At 42.3% G+C, this 19,718-nt stretch overlaps 1 protein-coding gene across 1 annotated transcript in view; it reads left to right on the top strand.

Moving 5' to 3' along the window:
* Positions 1 to 19,718, top strand: part of LOC124594527 — a 605,846-nt gene that overhangs the window by 59,027 nt on the left and 527,101 nt on the right. The window contains exon 2 of the mRNA XM_047132903.1: positions 15,951 to 16,006. Coding sequence (XP_046988859.1) covers positions 15,951 to 16,006 — 56 coding nt within the window. The remainder of the gene's footprint in view (positions 1 to 15,950; positions 16,007 to 19,718) is intronic.

Genomic DNA, 19,718 nt, shown 5'->3' with positions numbered 1-19,718 from the left:
TGCCAATACTACGTTATGTGTAAAATGCCCTCTTTCATTCTGTTCAGTGTCATATGTTCCCTATTTATTCGAGATCGCTCACTGTCTGAGATTCAGTGTCATACTTGGCAAGGATGATGAGCGTAGCACAATTCCGAAGCTGAGGAACGTGAAATCTGCACCAGTTACGTTTTTTTTTTTTTTTTTTGACGTGAAAAACATGAATGTTGAGATTATTTGGTTAGAATTTATTTGGTTTCAAACCGGAATTCGGCTTGTTTTGCCATCAACGAGTAACTAGCTTATGCCCATAAAGACGCAAGTGTGTAAGTGACACAAATCGCCGGCCGGTGTGGCCGAGCGGTTCTAGGCGCTTCAGCCTGGAACCGCGTGACAGCTACGGTCGCAGGTTCGAATCCTGCCTCGGGCATGGATGTGTGTGATGTCCTTAGATTAGTTAGGTTTAATTAGTTCTAAGTTCTGGGCGACTGATGACCTCAGAAGTTAAGTCGCGTAGTGCTCAGAGCCATTTTGACACAAATCTTGCATACTAAAGTAACTACAAAGTTCATGAAGTGTGTGGTAATAACAGCGAGCTTTAAGTGTCTTACCGAGAGCTATTGGAAAACGTATAACGGATATTATCTAACAAACTATGTTATATCCAAACTTCCCTTAGTAATTTAGTGGCTAATAACTTAGCTACTATGAAGTGATACACACACAAAAAACAGAAATTAAGAGTGGAAGAGGTGATAGTACTATGATTGATTATTAAAAAGACATTGTGTTATAGTGAAAGAGTGAGATACAAAGAATGTACGCGTATCATATAGTATGTACATCGTCTGCTTGAACACTACTTTACTACAGTAAAGTCCACATCACATTGCGGGCCATTACCTGAACATTCCATATAATCGTTTACGGTCAAGTAATTAGTCCTCCTAATTGCAGAGTGTGTAACTGTCAAACTGCAAATATTCCCAGAAATTTTCTCTGGCACGTGGCGCGTCTTTCATGTCTAGCGATGCTTTATGTTTGTTACAAACTGCAAGTTGCATCGTCGTTCAGATTCGACGTTAAAGCGTAGGTGTCCCAGTAACTCCGAGTGTAATTAGTTCACAGGTCAGGGCATATCACCTTCTTTAGGAGGAGACCCACTAAAGCACGTTGTTCCTCATTTCAAATGTCGAGAGGATGGCTAGTTGTCTTTTTGCTCCCTTGTACTGTAATGAAGGAAAAGCGATACGAATATACGTTGCAGTGGCCTTTATGCAGCACTCTTTCGTATAGTATTATGCAGAAAGGAAAACAAGATTAAGAAGAACAGATCCGGTGCGACTGCAGCCACGTTGTCCTAACATGACCCCAGGCGTCAGCACAGTGGCGCTCGCTGACGTAGGCAGTGAGGGTTTCCCCACAGCGGAGTGCCAGCGCACATTGTCCCCTCACACAATAGGTCGGCGCCACCTCGCGCGTATGATCGGAATTAATAACTACTGTTGCTACCGGACGTTCGGCAATGAAGTGACACTCACACCTCGCAACACCAGCCGTAGACTTCATCGGCGAAGAGCTCTCAAGCAAAGTACGTCACACTTCTGGAAAGTCAAGACCACCACCCCTCTAATTCTTGGAACTGGAGCGGTATTATGCAGTTTTACCGCTGGTTGGTTGATACATGCCTCAGTAATTTAACGTCTTTCCTTTCTACATTTCCATCTCCATTCACATCCTACAAACCACTGTGAAGTGCTTCGCACAAAATACTTCCCATTGGACCTAAGTATTAGGGTTTCTTCTAGTTAGATTCGCGTATGGAGCGCGGCGAGACTGACTCCTCAAATGCTTGTGTGTGCGCTGTAATTCATCGGATCTATTTCTCTTAAATTGGCAAAAAATGAAGGCAATACACTACTTCACTAACTATATTTCGTGGTGATAAACTTGCATTACATACACCAACAGCACGATGTAGCCTTTACCTGCGTCTCATTGTCTCAAACTTGCACTGTTAAACATCCTGAGAACTTTGAGAATCAAGCGTCAAAAAGAGCTTTTACAGCATATTGTAATACACCAAGATACGCGGCTTATAACTGTAGAATGCAGTCATAAACCATAGTTTTTGACAAGTACTGACTAAAGCAAGAAACTGTGTCTAATTCTTCTCGGGTATTGAAAATGACCACGAACGTCAACTAGTTTCATTTGCATAACGAGCAGTGGTGGAGGACAGTGGTGCTTGAAACAGAATAATGTAAAGGAACTGAACTGAAGGTGGAGTCTCTAACAAACCGCGATTCAAATCCGGTACTTATCTCTTACCCACCGAGTCAAAATTTGAAATCTCTCATTTCTCCGCCCAGCAAGGCGCAGTTGCATACGGAGTAAAAGGTACTTTGCCTTAAGCGGGGTTTTCCTAAAAGCCGGAATTTTGCGCTGCGCGAACAGAACAGGTCGTCTTGCGTCAGCAGAGACGCAAAACTTAAATACGTTGTGGATTTCTGCGTTTCCGTAAAATAAAACGGCAAGCACATTAACTTCTCATTCCAGATGTGTAGCTTGGGAAGAGTGATCAAACAAACTGTTGTTACTTTAACCAAAGTGCTAATATCGCAGAATTCTGGTACAAGTAATCCTCTTCTTTATCGTCCCTTGTATGTTAATTTCCTTTTCTTTTCTCCGAAGGGATCCATCAGTATTGCGTATTACGTGTCGAAAAGTAATGCCACGGATTTTTTTATGTGAAAACTCTTATTAAAGTTTTTTTTAAAAAAACAAGCGTTATTAACGTTCTACATCTTTATTCTTCATGTCTACATATTTATTTCTCAACATAGTCACCCTGGTGACAAAAAAATTTCTCCCAACGGAAGATCTGTCTGTTGATACAGTCATGTGTAATGTTTCGCTTTGTTGAAGGAGGCACAACCTCACCTCTGCTCCATCGCTATCAAATTGAAGTGCTCGGAGCTCTTTAACAGATGAAAATCGCATGGGACCAAGTCGGAACTGGACGGAGGATGATCGATGACAGTGAACCCACGGAGTCGGATTGTTGCAGATGTCGCAGCGTTCGTGTGCGGTCTGGCATTGTGTGCTGACATGCTGAACGAAAGGGTGTTCCATGTATGGACGAACTATTCGAAATCTAAACTAGATTACAGTAAGCTGTCTCCCACACACCGACATAGTTACGTTACACACTGTCACGATACACGCTACAATTCAGGGCCCACTGGCAGCAGAGTGCTGCAGATATGTAGACACGAAGAATAATGTAGAATGTTGATAAAGTTTGTTTTATTTAAACATATTTTAGAGTTTTCGCATAAAAAATTCGGAGGCATTACTTTTCAGCACGCCCTCGTACTATAAAATATTGATGGATCGCGTCGGAAAAAAGAAAACAAATAATGAGCGATGAAGAGGAGGATTGTCTGTATCAGACTTACGCGTCAATTACCAGTTTATTCTTCCTCGGTACTGAAACATTCTTGCCGGCCGTTGTGGCTGAGCGGTTCAAGGCGCTACAGTCTGGAATCGCGCGACCCCTACGGTCGCAGGTTCGAATCCTGCCTCGAGCATGGATGTGTGTGATGTCCTTAGATTAGTTAGGTTTAAGTAGTTCTAAGTTCTAGGGGACTGATGACCTTAGAAGTTAAGTCCCGTAGTGCTCAGAGCCATCTGAACCATTTGAAACGTTCTTGCAGCTTCTTACACACTTTGTGGCCATTTTCCACATCAACTTTACCCGACTTGCAGAAATTACATCACCAGGCCGAAGCGTACAAAGCATTAGACTCATCCAGAAGCAGTTGACCTATCATGTCCGGCGTTAACACGCTGGTGCACTACGCTCTGTCGAAAAACGCCTGCACTATTTTGTAGCTGTCGAGATGCCGATACACTACGCCAGCCGCGTTGCATACTACACTGTTCAAATTTCCTACTCACAGGAAAACCCGGCTTTAATAGTAGCAGATGTATCGTATCACTGGAGATACTGGGACGTCGTACACAGCCCGAGCCAGGCTACGAAGAAAGTGTAGGCGGAGTTTTGGGAGACAGTGTTGCTGCATGAATCGCTGGCTTTCACCACCGTTCCGGAGAGACCTGTAAGCACCAGCTGTTGTATCAGGCTTCTGCTAACACAATTATAATGGTGTTTCATCACGTCTGAGGCAAGTTTAAAGTATTCTTTCAGAACCTATCTTAATACACAGTTCGCTCACTGTTGCCCGAAACTCACCGAAATCGTCAGATTTCTTTCCATAATCATAGGTGCTGCTCTCTCTCTCTCTCTCTCTCTCTCTCTCTCTCTCCCATTATAGGATGTTAGAATTAGTCATATGTGGTGGCCGGCAATAAAATGAAAAAGAAACGTCTACGAGAATACACGAGTGTCCTCTCCAAAACCTTGTTGTAGGTCGTCTGGCTGAGAGCGGAGGTGATTTCTCAGTAACGGAGCGTATGTCGCAGACGCCTCCTCCTAAATGCTGAGGTCACGCCGCGAAACGCAGTATGGATTGCCAAGCGTCGCTTTCTCCAGCCTGACTTATAAGGTAGCTGGTAGGGAGGTTGGTAGGTAGAACAGGCGACGGGGACCGCGCAACCGTTGGGGCCTTCTCGGGGTGTATCATTCCTCCCGCTGGGCTCTGGGCATTAGGGCCAAAATCACAGTGCAAATACCCAGGTGGATTTATGTGGTGTGATAAGGCTTTGGGATAACCTCTAACATCGTTTAGCAGAAGAATAGAAAAACAGAACATTATTTTTGTTGAAAACTGATTTACAGTTACATTTCCGTTGAACTATGTAATCAAGCATCTCCACTATGCTTTGAGACCTGTTTGTTATATGTTTTTGCAGTTATTAGATTCTAGACGCCATCTTTGCTTCCTTCAGTGTTTACAAAGTGTCATGAGGTATGCAATGTAACACGACAGGAAAAGGAATTTGTCATCACAGGATGTATTTTTAACTTTACTTTTTCATTTACATTTTTCTTTACCCTTTTAGGCAAAGACGTTAACAAAACTATGAGACATATTCTGAAATAGTGTTTTAAGCTCCTAAATCGTGAAACAAGACAAGCTTGCTGTTGCATCCGTCTTTCATGGTAGTTCCGTTACTAAATTACAGAGGAAGCTGTGTAAGTAGAATCACTCACAATGCAATAATCAGTATATTCTGATGGAAACGTACAAAATTTCTAACGTTTTGACTAGTAGTAGATTCATTTAAGGGTAGTGGCAATAGAGGAGGCGGGGGGAAGGGGGGGGGGCGCAGAACTCGGCAGAGTTCAAACTGATTCTAAATTACCCTTAAGGGTTCCTGCGCCGGCTAGTGGGCATTGGGTACAAAACAGCGTGAAGACAAATCCACGTCGAAGAAATATGTCTGCAGAATGGAAGAATGATAATAGTTGACTGTGGCTCTAAAGGTTTTACATTTTTAGTCAACTACGCAATTAATGTGGAGCCTATTCTACACGCTAATTTCTGACGAAGTAATAGAACGGGATGCTGACATCAGTGTAACAAAGGTACACCGAGTACGTAGTGTGAATTGCTGAGTAGTAAACATTTGCCGCACACATTACCTCTGGACAGTGTCGCCACAACAATTAGTTTGTTACAAAAGCTGTAATTCCCAGATACGCCTTAAATGATTGCCGCTCTTCCACTTTTGCTTTCGTAGATATAGTCGTATTCATATCATCTACGGGCGTCCTCTATACCTCTTGAGACTTTGTAAGGCCCATTTTGAAACGAACTTCATCCGAAAGTGTTTGAGTCACTGAAGCACAGATATCGCTGGTTGCGCCCTTGTTTCATGCCAAAGCACTAGGGCGGCGAAATTCTCGTACGTTTTCAGCTGTATTTAGAAATTCCCCTTCTTTAAACATAACGGAGGATACGATGCAGATGATAATAGTTGTCTCGTGTTTCTGCAAAAGTCTCACCACAAGATTCGGCATTTCTCTGTCGCAAAGCTCATGTTTTTGAGTAGAATTGAGTGAGAATGTTTTGGAAACAGTGACTTGGGGCTGCGGTCTCAATGCCGTACTAACAGTTGGACGTCGGCACGGAGCAAATTCGCTGTGAAAGTCCATTACCTGATGCACACAATCGCGTTCAGGCGGGAAGAGTGAGTGGGCTGGTCTTTTTCTTGTGCTTCTGCGCGGGTTTTGTGGCCGGAGGCCGCCGACAATGGGGCGCGCGTCGGCAGACGGCAGGCGGTAGCCGGCACTCTCCGCAGATCCGCCTCTCGCCGGCGTTCTCAATACGCGGCTCCCTGTAATAGACTGCTTTGTGCTTACTGACAATTCGTCTATACCTATAGATAGACGATGTCGACGTTAGACTCTACTAATATTTGAGGAAAATCAGTTTGGACATTAGACAGCGACATTTTGGAACACTAAAAGCTATAAAACAAAATAATCTTTTCGATCGCGTTTCTAATGCTTGGCTTGAGGATATGAAACGCTCGCCCGAAAGAGAACCGCTGTAAAGGCGATTTTGTTTTTATAGTTTCTTCAGTGCCACAGAATGATATGGCGTTACACCCAAAAGGACTTCATTCCAATTGAAAATTGGCTGTGGAAGCCTACGCATTCTTCAGCTCAATTCACTAACGGTCAAGATGTGGACCAAGCGTTCGAGAATAATATGCACAGAAGTTAGTACTTTACTACATTGCTTGCCAGTCGAAGCAGGTGAAACAGCGTTTTGTTGCAGTCTAGATCTTTTGAGTCATTGGAAACTATGGTGAATGTTACAAAATTAATTTATCTTTCTAATAGCTCTCGAATATGTTTGAAAACTAGTTTCATTAGAAAAAGGCGGACTCCTGATGAATAACTGAGAGGTTACTGCTGTCATTTTTCGGTAGTGGGGAAGCTACTAACGCAACAGTTCGTGCTATTAAGAGTTGAGTTTAGTCAATGTCGCCTCAGTAACAACGAGCGCCGAGTTTTACGCTGGTAGAATTGTATTTTCGGACGAGGGAAGGGGGGGGGGGGGTGAGGGAGAGACATGTTGCTTCAGCCGCGTATGAATGCTTCAGTTGAAGATGTCGTGCATGTGGAAGTAAGCAGTTATGGTGCACGAATAAAGATATGAGCCTGCATATAATAGAAGCTGCCTTACTAAATAAATGGGCAGTAATATTGAGGACCAACGCCAATGTGTGTATATTTTTTGTAGGTACCTATATTCCATGAAAAAACTAAAATATTTAAATTGATATTCATTTCGGAATGATAATACTTATTTAGCAATTGTTACAATAACGTGCCCTGCTTTAAATTCGCTGTGAGCTGCTAAGTTGGTGCCATCAAAGTGAAGTCTGCAGATGAGCTGAAACTTTACCAGTATGTGTATGTTTTGTAACATGTATCGCGCAGCAACACACCTCACTTAAACTCTCGCTAGAAAAATACAAATCTGGTGTCATATGATAACAGGCCTTTGCAGGCCGATCCGTAACTCACTAGTACAGCGTCTTTCAGTTGTCACAATATTTACTTAGGAAAAAGAGTTAAAATCATTACACAAGCAAATACTCGCCCTTTCGTGTAGTAGCCTGTTTCGATATCTCGATGGGCTGATTAAACTTTATGGGCGTCCACATCACGTGGCTTACGCTCCAAAATAGAATTGCGCATTTGGTATCGCCATTGAACACAGAAATGAGGATCCTGAAATCGGTGTGAACTGTGATTTTCCATACTCGACGTGAAACAGTTCGTTTTAACATATTTTACCTCATTATAAAGGAAACAACCTACTAGAGATTATCTGTTCCTTTTTTCTTTATTTTTGGTACGCTCTTCCACTGCCCTGAGGCTGATGAGACAATCCTTTCAATAATCTTTAATGAGTATCTGACAGTCCCCAGTATCCAGAATGAGATTTTCACTCTGCAGAGGAGTGTGTGCTGATATGAAACTTCCTGGGAGATTAAAACTGTGTGCCGAACCGAGACTCAAACTTGGGACCTTTGCCTTTCGCGGACAAGTGCTCTACCATCTGAGCTACCCACGCACGACTCACCACCCGTCCTCACAGCTTCAATTTTACCAGTACCTCGTCTCTGCCATGAAGTTTCATACCAGCACACACTCTGCTGCAGAGTGAAAATCTCATTCTGGAAACATCCCCCAGGCTGTGGCTAAGCCATGTCTCCTCTATATCCTTTCTTCCAAGAGTGCTAATTCTGCAAGGTTCGCAGAAGAGCTTCTGTGAAGTTTGGAAGGTAGGAGACGAGGTACTGGTAGAATTGAAGCTGTGAGGACGAGTCGTGAGTCGTGGTTGGATAGCTCAGATGGTAGCGCACTTGCCCGCGAAAGACAAAGGTCCCGAGTTCGAGTCTCAGCTTGGCACACAGTTTTAATCTGCCAGGAAGTTTCAGTCCCCTGTATGTCTTTCCGGTCTATAATCATGTTCTTCTAAAATGTCCCGTAATACAGTTCATTCTACCCTATCCATAAAAGAATAAGAGAAATGTATATGGCAACGCATGTGCATAAAGTTAGACTTTCGCTTAATTCGCATATTTCATGAATTTTAGAATAACGTGCTATTTCTAAAAAGCGACCAACAGGATCTGTATTTTTTAAGTCTGTTTAACACGTGCACAGTTTCGTGTTACACGCTCAGCGTACAACTTATTCCCGTGTATCTCTCTGCCGTTACTTCGGTATCTGTCACCGTTACTTCCGACTCCTTGTGATAAACCGAGATCCGGGCCGGCAGCTCTTCTTTCTTATGACAAAAGGACACCCGCCCCTCCAGAAAGACTGCCGCGGCGACAAGTTAGGCCGGAAGGATTTCCTCTATTGTTCCCCTAGCGCACTTCCTGGAAGGCCGATGCCGCTGGGCAGCCCTTCTCTTCGCCGCGTCGCAACACCCGACACCCACTTTCACGAGCAATCGTGTTCCCTACCATCGTCATTGCTAAACAGTCTCTCGGCCCCAACAGTCTAGTCTTACAGCTCGACGCTCCAAAACAGGCTTTAAAAAGCTGCCTGCTTCAAGAAATACTCATTTCATTACAGTAACTAGGTCATTTATAAACGTTAATATGGTTATGGCCGGTTTCTTTCCCCACGCTCGTACAACCGAGCTTGCGTTCCTTTTCTAATGAACTGGATACCGACCTAAGCATACAGTTCAGCGATGTCTGCATCGAAAATATCCACCAAATCAACATCTGTTTTTGTCCTCCTTGCCGTTCCAGGATATTCTTTAAATGAGTCAAAGCTGAAAATCCAGATCTACCACGTCAGTAGAGGTCGCTCTGAACCGGATATATGAGTGGTCCAATGCACCACACGTAAACAGAGAAGATACCTCCTTCAGCAACATAATAATATTTGTAGCTTCAAAACAGTTTTCCATATGATCTGGAATCTGGGAATCCGAGACACCTTATTTACTTCGACATTTACTGTTTTTCTTTATCTCTCCAGTATCGGTATTTCAGTCTACCTTCTATGCACATTTTAGGGACTTGGCTTCATCAGTCATGATACGTCTCTACAACAGTTGAATCATCATTCGAATCATCTAGTGCCGTTTGAGTATGTCTTAGGCCATCGCGTTAATGTCACGTGCTATAAGACTATTGTTCAGATGAAGTTTTCATCAAACGGTACTATATGGCTGAAACATGGATTGTAAGCATTCAAAGCAATGGATCGTTTGTATCTGGAGGGAATTCGTCTCTTCTTATTGTGTTCTATCAACCTTCTCCAGGCGACTATCATGCACACTGAGTTAATGAACAGATACTTCGGAAATTTGTGGTCAGGTCTTATGGGACCAAACTACTCAGGTCATTGGTCCCTAAGCTTACGCACTACTTAAACTTACGCTAAGGACAACACACACACCCATGCCCGAGGGAGGACTAGAACCACCAACGGGGGCAGCCGCGCGGACCGTGACAAGGCGCCTCAAACCGAGCGGCTATCCCGCGCGGCCAATGGACAGATATGAAAAAGTCCCTGCAGTGTTGCACTTTCCAATCTACTTCAAGTGAGTAGTCCGTCAGGGAGAAGATACACACTTAGAAATCTTGTCTGGGATTCATAGCCGGCCGGGGTGGCAGAGCGGTTCTAGGCGCTACAGTCTGGAACCGCGCGACCGTTACGTTCGCAGGTTCGAATCCTGCCTCGGGCATGGATGAGTGTGATGTCCTTAGGTTAGCTAGATTTAAGTAGTTCTAAGTTCTAGGGGACTGATGACCTCAGAAGTTAAATCCCATAGGGCTCAGAGCCATCTGAACCATTTGGGATTCATAATATTGTTCTCAAACCATGGTTTTTCGCCGGTCAGTTTACATGGTTGCATGACAAATTAAACAGCTAAAATCGCTGGTTCTCTACATACCCTAGTGGTCCATCTTGCGTCATTGTAGGGTTCCCACAAAACATGTCACATATTTATTCACCAGAAACTCCCCACCCTCGATTCTTTAAAGAATCAGACTCGTGTGAGGGAAACAGCTTCAAACGTCCGATTACTTTAAAAGTTGTTTAACGTATTAAATATTGTTATGCATGCAAGCGATAAAAATTAGGTTTAAAGCTTGTTGGAAGTCGCTAAGTGCTCTCATTATCAAGCGTGGATGAGTATAGTCTGGGTAACTTGCACTCCGTTTGAAGCAAAAGCTAGCTTTTCACGCCTGTCAATGTTTGGGATTTCATATCTCCTGAACAATGGCATAACTTCCCAGGTACATTCAGAGCTAAATGTGATTACCGGCTGCAAAATGTGTTGCGAATAGGGTTAGTGGTAATTAATTAAAACGTCATGCGTAATACTTAAGTTTAGGTGTATGTACAGCTAAAAATGTAGTAAGCGAAAAACTTTTTTTCTTTTATCATATTGTGCAGGGTATCAGCGAGAAAAAGTTTCGTACGTTTGAAATAGTATGTAAAATTTGTTGAAAGTCGCTAAGTGCTGTCATTCTCAAATACTGGATGAATATTCTCGCTAAATTTCGTGTCGTGAGTTGCGTTACCCCAAGATATACGCAGTTTCTAAATTCAGTACAGCACTTGACTTATTGTGTTAAACCTTTAAGATAAGATTGTGTCTCAAAGAGTAGATTATGACAGTTTTAAATTATTAAATTCGGTAGTATTATATGAAATATAGAAAATTAAACTTTTATTGTCCCTAGTAGAGAGGCAACTTGAAACTGGTATTAGGTGACCGTGCATCGGGTTAATTGTTTGGTAATATAGACTATTGAGCTTTTTATTTTAGCAGTCCAAAGATGTACAACGTTTAAAAAAAAGTGGATAAGTTTGTTGAAAGTGAAATCGATGCTTTCACCGAGCCAGTAAAGTTTTTATCAAAATCAAAAATTTATTGACACTAAGTACACGCCTGTTCCCATTTATAAGCCAGTATCAAGTGATACTTGTTGTGGCACATGTATATTTCAGTATACTGAGAAGTCTTTGGTGAATGTCAATTAAATTTTGACAATAGTATACAGCACCGGTAGGATTATGGTTTCAACCATGATCGAATCCTTTGCACCTGTGGAATCCAGCGTAAAGGAAACTGACTAAATTCTCAGTAAATAGTAAGACGGGAGATTTTAATCGATGAGTTCTACCTACCTACGGGCAAGCACTGACGAGTCATCATCGTTGTGTGCAGAAACCTGTACAGTTATTAAAACGAGGATTCACTTGCAAGTTCTCGTTACTCCGGAGACGGTTACCGGCTGCACCACAAAATGTCAGAAGTCGGCTTCCTGCCGTGGCATCGTCACAATCAATTTGTGCGAAGATGGCCTCGGCGGTAAGTGGTGAAAGGCCGGAGACGTTGCGCCACGGAGTAGCGGGCCGGTGCCTACGTGCGGGTAGGCGCGGCCCTGCCTGTTCCATAGCCGCCGCCAACGCGGACCAGCTGTGGCCGCTCCTCACATCCGCCTGGCCTCTCAGCTGTGAGCCACCTCTCTGGTCGCGGGGCTCAGGGATGTACTTCGAGTCGCCAGGAGCAACACAACGAGGTCTCCCGCAACAGCGGGTACGTCGCCTGGACCTTCTTTATCATCTCGCGTAATTTTCGGCTTAAATCGTCGTCACACGGGGTGTGAAAAGGAACCTGGCAGACTTTGTGACGTCACAAGGTGTAGTTCCGCGTTGTGCAGCAGTCTAAAGCGTGAAAGTCAGGATTAGACGAGTCAGATTTTTGCAGCGTGCCGAGGAAAGTGGCCAATAAGGCGCAAGATCGTTTTTTAGGACACAAACAGAACTTAAGAGACGGCGTAAAGGATTACGTCTTTGTAGCTGAAGCCCGTATTTGGTGGTTTTTATGTTATTATCTTAGTACTACGAGCACATGTCGTTTGAAAACACTGGCATATTGATGATATCTCGAAAACGTGTCGTTTTTATTACTATTTGCTATAATAAAACTGCCGCAAACAACATATCGGAGGTTAAAGGCTATTCCTACGATAACTTGTGTGCTATAAAAGTAAGCCGTTTCAAATGAAAGGCATACTGAAGGTTTATCACAAAAGTTTCCTTTTTGGTACGATTTGTCATAATTAAGTGCCAGGTAATGACACACCGGTGGTTAAAGCCTTCAGGACATGTTGTTGTTGTTGTTGTGGTCTTCAGTCCTAAGACTGGTTTGATGCAGTTCTCCATGCTACTCTATCCTGCGCAAGCTTCTTCATCTCCCAGTACCTACTGCAGCCTACATCCTTCTGAATCTGCTTAGCGTATTCATCTCTTGGTCTCCCTCTACGATTTTTACTCTCCACGTGGCCCTCCAATACTAAATTGGTGATCCCTCGATGTCTCAGAACATGTCCTACCAACCGATCCCTTCTCCTAGTCAAGTTGTGCCACAAGCTCCTCTTCTCCCGAATGTCTCTGAGTACTATGGGACTTAACATCTGTGGTCATCAGTCCCCTAGAACTTAGACCTACTTAAACCTAACTAACCTAAGGACATCACACACTTCCATGCCTGTAGCGGTCACGCTGTTCCAAACTGAAGCGCCTAGAACCGCACGGCCACATCGGCCGGCCTCTTCTCCCCAATTCTATTCAATACCTTCTCATTAGTTATGTGATCTACCCATCTAATCTTCAGCATTCTTCTGTAGCACCACATTACCACATTTCAAAAGCTTCTATTCTCTTCTTGTCTAAGCTTCAGGACATAGCAAAGCCAAAAAGATAGTTTCATATAACTTTGTTCATGTATAGCAAAGTGGACAGAGACCTCTTTCTCAAAATATGTTTTCTAAATGATACTGTGACTGTGTTATTAATTTCATATATCTTTTGAATACTCGACATTATTTATAAACAAGAGCGCTCTCCGTTCGGGAGTGAATTTGTTCGATTTCGTGACGTGATAAGGAACATGGACCAATGAGTAGCGACATTACAGCATATTTTCTACGTGCATCTTCCATGATCGATAACAGACATAATGTAACTGTTTTACGTTCTTCCATTTCCGCAAATAGTGTGGTTTAAACTCACTTATAGCCGACGACTACCGCTGGAGAACGCTGCGGTCGAAAATCACTTTGAGGAGCACGTTCCGTATGATGTAACAGCTCATTTCTGAGTATGCACCAGCCTTGTTGGAAACTACGTTTGCGATGTTTCGCGTTGAGAGCCAGCTCCCGCGTGAAGACAGCATTAGTGTTCCTCGAATTAACAGCCTCATCTCCGACATGGACATCTGTTTGAAAAACGGTATCAGGGTACAGCTAAAATAACAGATGATTCCATACAAAATTTATAGGATTGTTACCATCTTGTTGGGAGTCTAAATAAGACCTTCTTAATAACAGCTGAAACGTATATTACCACTAATAACAAGGCGTGCAATTAACTTTGAGATCAATTTTGTGAAAGCAGACAAGGGTAGTATACATTCTTAAAATTGTATCAGTCGAACTGACCCCTTGGAGCATCAGCACTGTTGCGACTGAAATGCACATAATGTCACTACTCCCTAGTAACTTCGCCGTCCGTTCTAATTTATGCGACAGCAACTAAATGGAGCCGTCAGACTTGACCGTGGAGAGATTGTTCCTCATCGTTCTCGTTCCCTTGACATGGCCGTGGCCATGACCCCTAACCTGGAGCGGGTAAACCAAGAGAAGCGCTGTGCCACGACTCGTCGTGATTCGCCAGAAATGAAGCGCAGTCAGGCACAAATTGTCTCCGCCGGAGCGCTGATGCGACCTGAGCAAACGACTCTGGAAACAGTGCCGGCCGAAGCGCTTCCCACCCCCGCAGATCCTTCAGAGATCACCAACGTTCTGGCAACAAAACGAGCAGATAGCAGGATTGCTTCCTGCAACGCCATGGATCTATAAAAGAAACGTTAAGGTTTGGCGACTCTTTTAAATAGACAATGTTGACGAGGAAGGAACTAATTTGGACAGAGATGGGGAAGACATATCGCCGCTGCCTTCTTACCGGGAATATCCCAAAAATTGCCTTAAGTGATTTCGGGAAAGGTGGCATTTTGAACCTAGCTGCTCTCGATTACGAGTCTATTGTATTAACTAAAGCGCTCTGTTCTGGCGTGTTTATCCTTAAAAGTAAATTTTTTGTTTCCACTGAAGCTGTTGATGCGATACTTCTCTCACCATTTCAGTTGATCTGCAGAAGACTGAGAACGTTCATACATGAAACAGCGGTTCCTACTTCTTTCCACTTACTGAATGGACTACATGTTCGATTACTCGTCAATTTCTTTCTCTGACACTTCTTCCAGAACATTGTAACAACCTGTTTCTATACATAAAAGAAGTGTAATGTTACTGGTATCAACGGCCTTAATTACAGCACCGTCTCAGCATGAACACCGAACAAAAGAAATTACAGGTGGTAATTTTGCAATGTATAACCTTGCATATTTGTATTTAACACGCCATTTCTTCTGGTACACATTAATTAGCTATTCAGTTTCACATTGGTAACAACCTCCCTTTAGATTACCACTGCCATATTATCTTCGACCTCCAGTGCGTTTTTGTAATCTTTTTGTTTTTATTTCTGTAACGGACAGACAAGGGAAGTAGTGTGCAATACAGAAAGCGACCGGAGTTATTCTTTGGTATGAAGCTCGCAACTAGAGAGATATGCAGCTTAAGAACAAAGAGTCGTACCTCTGACAACAGGAACGTCTCAAGCGGGTACCGAACAATCCTTCCAGTCCTACCAAGACATCAAGAATATCGAAGCAGTTGATGTAATTTGGACGTATATTCGAATCTACGTTAATGCAACTCGGAATGCAACTACGTCTCCTGGAGCCGTCTGTAAAATTACTCAGCTACATGTTACATCATAATGTATATAGTGACGACTTTATAGAACAAAAGATGCAGATTCGACATCTCTTGGCGTACTAGTTGTTCACTATTTTTCACTGTACAACGTTTTTATGCCTCAACCGTTCCTTTGCGAAAGGATGTTTGCAGTAGAAACGTCCGTATTTTTCTTTGGCAATCTCGCAGATAGTCATCAGGAACTCTGGAAGCTTAGGTTCTTATACGGGAAGAAAAGCGAAAATTCTTTGATTTTATGTGAGACAAAAGTTTTCATTTCCGCAGTAGTTCCCAAGGTATTCCCAAGAACGCAGAACTTCCCACTGTTAGCGGGAATTAAGTTCCCATTATGCTCATTTCCTCTGTGAACACAGATTGTCCTTAGTATAAATTCGGCGTCATTCACCTTCTACGTTGTATGGAGGAGAGAGGGGTGGACAGTCACATATATAGTAGTCAGAGTCACAAATAGTACAACAATGTGTCAATGCCCAAAATGAAATGTCTTTTGAATGTGTCTTAATTCGCATGTTTATATTTCGTAATTTCTTCCTCTCATGTAACTCAAATATATCAATTCTTTCGGGTCTTCCTAATCTCTATTATTTTTTCTTTTTCAGCAAAAATGAGGGCACTACTCGCCTTAGTAGTTTGGTTAACGCTAGCGACAACAAACGTGAGTACTTTTGACAATTTATAAATAATTTTTCACAGTGTCGGCTGTTTTCATAGTAGGCCTATCAGCATTCGATTTTATTTTCATTCTCCTGTTTCGTGTGGAATGTTCCTACGGATAAATGAAAACAGCCAACACTGTGACTATTTTATAGTCTGCGTGTGCAATAGATGTAGCAAGTGTAATCAGAGTGTTCAATTCGTGACGGTGTTTTTACATTAGTTTAAATTATTCAGGTAAACGGATCAATAAACGTGTATCGGCTTCAGTTTTATGGCTTCACAAATTATTGTGTTGCGATACACGAAATGGTGATGTTGTTGACTCTGGTGAATATGAAAATGAATAAGAGGTTTACATCAATAATGTATACGAAATAGAGAGAGAACGAGTGTTTCGAGACGTACTGTTCTTTCTGACAGTATCCTCCAAATATATTAATTCTAAGGCGTTTCCGTTCTACATAGTAGTTTGAAAAACATCAGCGAAAAGTTCAATCGACACATTACAAAGTTGACATTCCTAGATGATACCATCACTTCTAAATGTTCACTTTTATTTGCCACTGGAGCATTTCTTCTTATGTCACTTACTCACAGCTTTTACAAAGAAACAAGAAAAAAAGTGATCCTATTCCTCCAACACAGGCTAAGATGCAATTTATGTACAGTAGTAACTAATAGGAAAACACTAGTGGAAATAAACATTAATAAAGACATACACAGTGTTACTTCCATAGATTATTAGAGAACGAGGAACATAAAGTAGAAATTCCACTATATACTATTGTTAATGTCATGGACTTTTAATTTTAATTTGCTGTCACGCGAAACCCCTACAAATGTATAGCGATCACTAACTTCTACAAACTAGCACTAGACTCTATTATTATGCTCTAATCTAATTTTGGTCTGCTCTCAGACTACAAGCAATACAGACTCCCCGCTGTCCTACTGAAATGCATGATCCACTATAGAAATCTGTGTCTTATAATATACAATGGGTTTTGCGCGATTTGCATAATTTTGTTTCATTTGGACTTAAAATTCTTTTCGTGTTCCTGCACACAAGATTTCATATTATGAATATTATTATAAAAACTTATTTTTAATGTGAGTTGCAAAAAAAATCGAAGAAAAAGAAGCTGACAAGAGATAAAAATAAAAGAGAGATACAGTCATGACTGATAGTGTTTCTGCTATCAGTCAGAACTTTTATGTACAATTTAATAGTTATTGTGCTAACACCTGTTGCATGTTATAATAATCTGATAGTTATAATACAAAATCTAGGTAGTTCGATAAATAAAGACGTAGCTCTATGATAAATGTTTTTGTACTTGATTTTTATGGCTTGTGGCCATATTTTAAGACATTATTATTATGTTGATTTCTTGTTCAGTACAAATTTTGCAGTTGATTTTAAACTAACTTTCCAATAAGCTAGAGGCCTGGAATCTTAAACATCACTCAAAACTTAATGACAATATAATATTAATTCGCTGTCTTGTCGCTCTGTTTGTTAGAGTGGGGTAGGGGTGAAAAAGATAGGCAACATCTGGCATCTAGGCTGCCCTGCACGACAAGTGTGTTTTGCAAGTAGTAGCGGAATCTATTTCAGAGGGTATGCATGAGGACAGGCATGGCTGACAGAGGGAGGTGCAGGAGATGTGTACTGTGAAGGGGGAAGATGAGACAGAGAGAGGAGGAGGAGGAGGAGGAAACAAAGAGAGAGAGGGGGTGGACACAATGGATAGAGAAGGGGAGGAGAAGGAGATGAACAGAAGGGAAGGAGAAAATGGACAAGGAGGGAGGAGGATGATATGGGCAGAGAGAGGCGGAGGAGAAGATGTGTGCAATATATGTAATGTACAGACATACACATACGAGGTGAAAGCCACAGGATTAAACCTAATAGTGAAATATGAATCTTGTAAAAAGTCATATATAATTAATTGTTTGATTATTTTTAGGAAAATAACAACTACACAATTTATTTTTATTTAAGGTAGGCAAAGCTTGATATGATAATTCCTGAGGATACCTTATATCTATCGTTAAAGAAACTGCGTGTTTTTCTCACCAGACGCTGTTCACTTTATTAAAGTAAAGCATCATCAGTTGTTTATAAGTTAAGATATTTACAGTCTGATTTGTTTTTAAGATCGGAAAACAGTTCGTCAACAATTTGTTAGTCTCTGCCTACGGTAATTTCTACTTGATTTTTCCCCAATGTCAGGAAATGCTATCTGCTTGCACGAAATAGAAGACGTGCCAGCAGAGGGCATTTCCTAATGTAGGCGGAAAACCAAGCAGAAATTACCATAACTTGGTAATGAATTGTTTTCCGATCTTAAAAAGAAATCAGATTGTAAATATCTTTAATTACAGACCATTGATGATGCTTTACTCCAATAAAGCGAAAAGCATCTACTGAGAAAAACAGGCACTTTCTTGTAGTTGCAACGACAGATCAAAAATACCCTCAGGAATTGGAAAGGAACTACGGGCAATATGGTCACACAAGAGAAGGATCTAACTGATGCGGTAAGTTGGTTCAAATGAACGTAGGATGGAAAAACTACGGAGAAATGACATGAGTTGTACACGATAGACGAGCGTGAAATGACGCATCAAAACGTTCTTTCTATGTATGATTGCAACAACAACAATAACCTCAACAGAGGTTTGCAAAGGCCTATGTGGGTGATGAAGTAAATTTCCCACTGGAAACTTGTAGAACAGAAGTCTTTTTAGATTGCTCAAGGTTCCGTGACAGTGAGTGGGTGTAAAAGCGGTACATGTAGCGCTAAGCGAGTTCCGATAGGCGCGATAGCAAGTGCAGGGGTGTGTGAGTGGGCGGCCAGGTGGCAGAAGTGGGTCAGCGACAGGCCGGCCCGGGCTGGGTGTGGCCGCAAGCCACCAGCCTTCACACACGCCCTGCCCTGCAGACAGGCAGGCGGCCCGCGGCCTCCACAGACTTGTCGCTGCCAAACTCAGCCAGAGCCCGCCCAGCAGACCCGTTTTCCTTCTGGCCGGCGACAAAAGACAAAAAACAAAGGCTCTGCTGGACCTGTACGTTAAATGCTTATTAGTGTAACCACTGTTATCCTGCGAATTGCACGACTTGGCGTTTCTGAACGTAATGGTTACTGTTACTGTATACGTCACTTAACTGAACCACGGTAATTTTGCAATGCTGAACAAGCATACGACTTTCAATATTATTCACATCAGCTGTTAGGGAAAGAAAGGAGGGTAAGGGTGTATCATCGCTTTGACAACGACATCATTGGAGGCAGAATACATGACTGTATACAGGAAGTATGGGTAATGAAATCAGCCGTGGCCTTTCCGAAGACTCTATCCCTGCATCGATTTAGGGATACTGCGGAAAACCTAAAACTGCAAGGTTACTTTCATCTATGGCACATAGAAGTAGATGAAATCTGTGACTCTACAGATTTTATAACCACCACTCTTAAATGTTTCATTCACTTTTTAATAAAAATATTTACTCTCGCAACAAGAGCAGCATGCTGCCGTCTACTAATTACACATGTTGTTGTTGTTGTGGTCTTCAGTCCTGAGACTGGTTTGATGCAGCTCTCCATGCTACTCTATCCTGTGCAAGCTTTTTCATCTCCCAGTACCTACTGCAACCTACATCCTTCTGAATCTGCTTAGTGTATTCATCTCTTGGTCTCCCTCTA

This window comes from Schistocerca americana, chromosome 1 (genome assembly GCF_021461395.2).
Source record: "Schistocerca americana isolate TAMUIC-IGC-003095 chromosome 1, iqSchAmer2.1, whole genome shotgun sequence".
Taxonomy (NCBI): Eukaryota; Metazoa; Arthropoda; class Insecta; order Orthoptera; family Acrididae; genus Schistocerca; species Schistocerca americana.
This window is presented reverse-complemented; position numbering and strand designations above follow the sequence as displayed.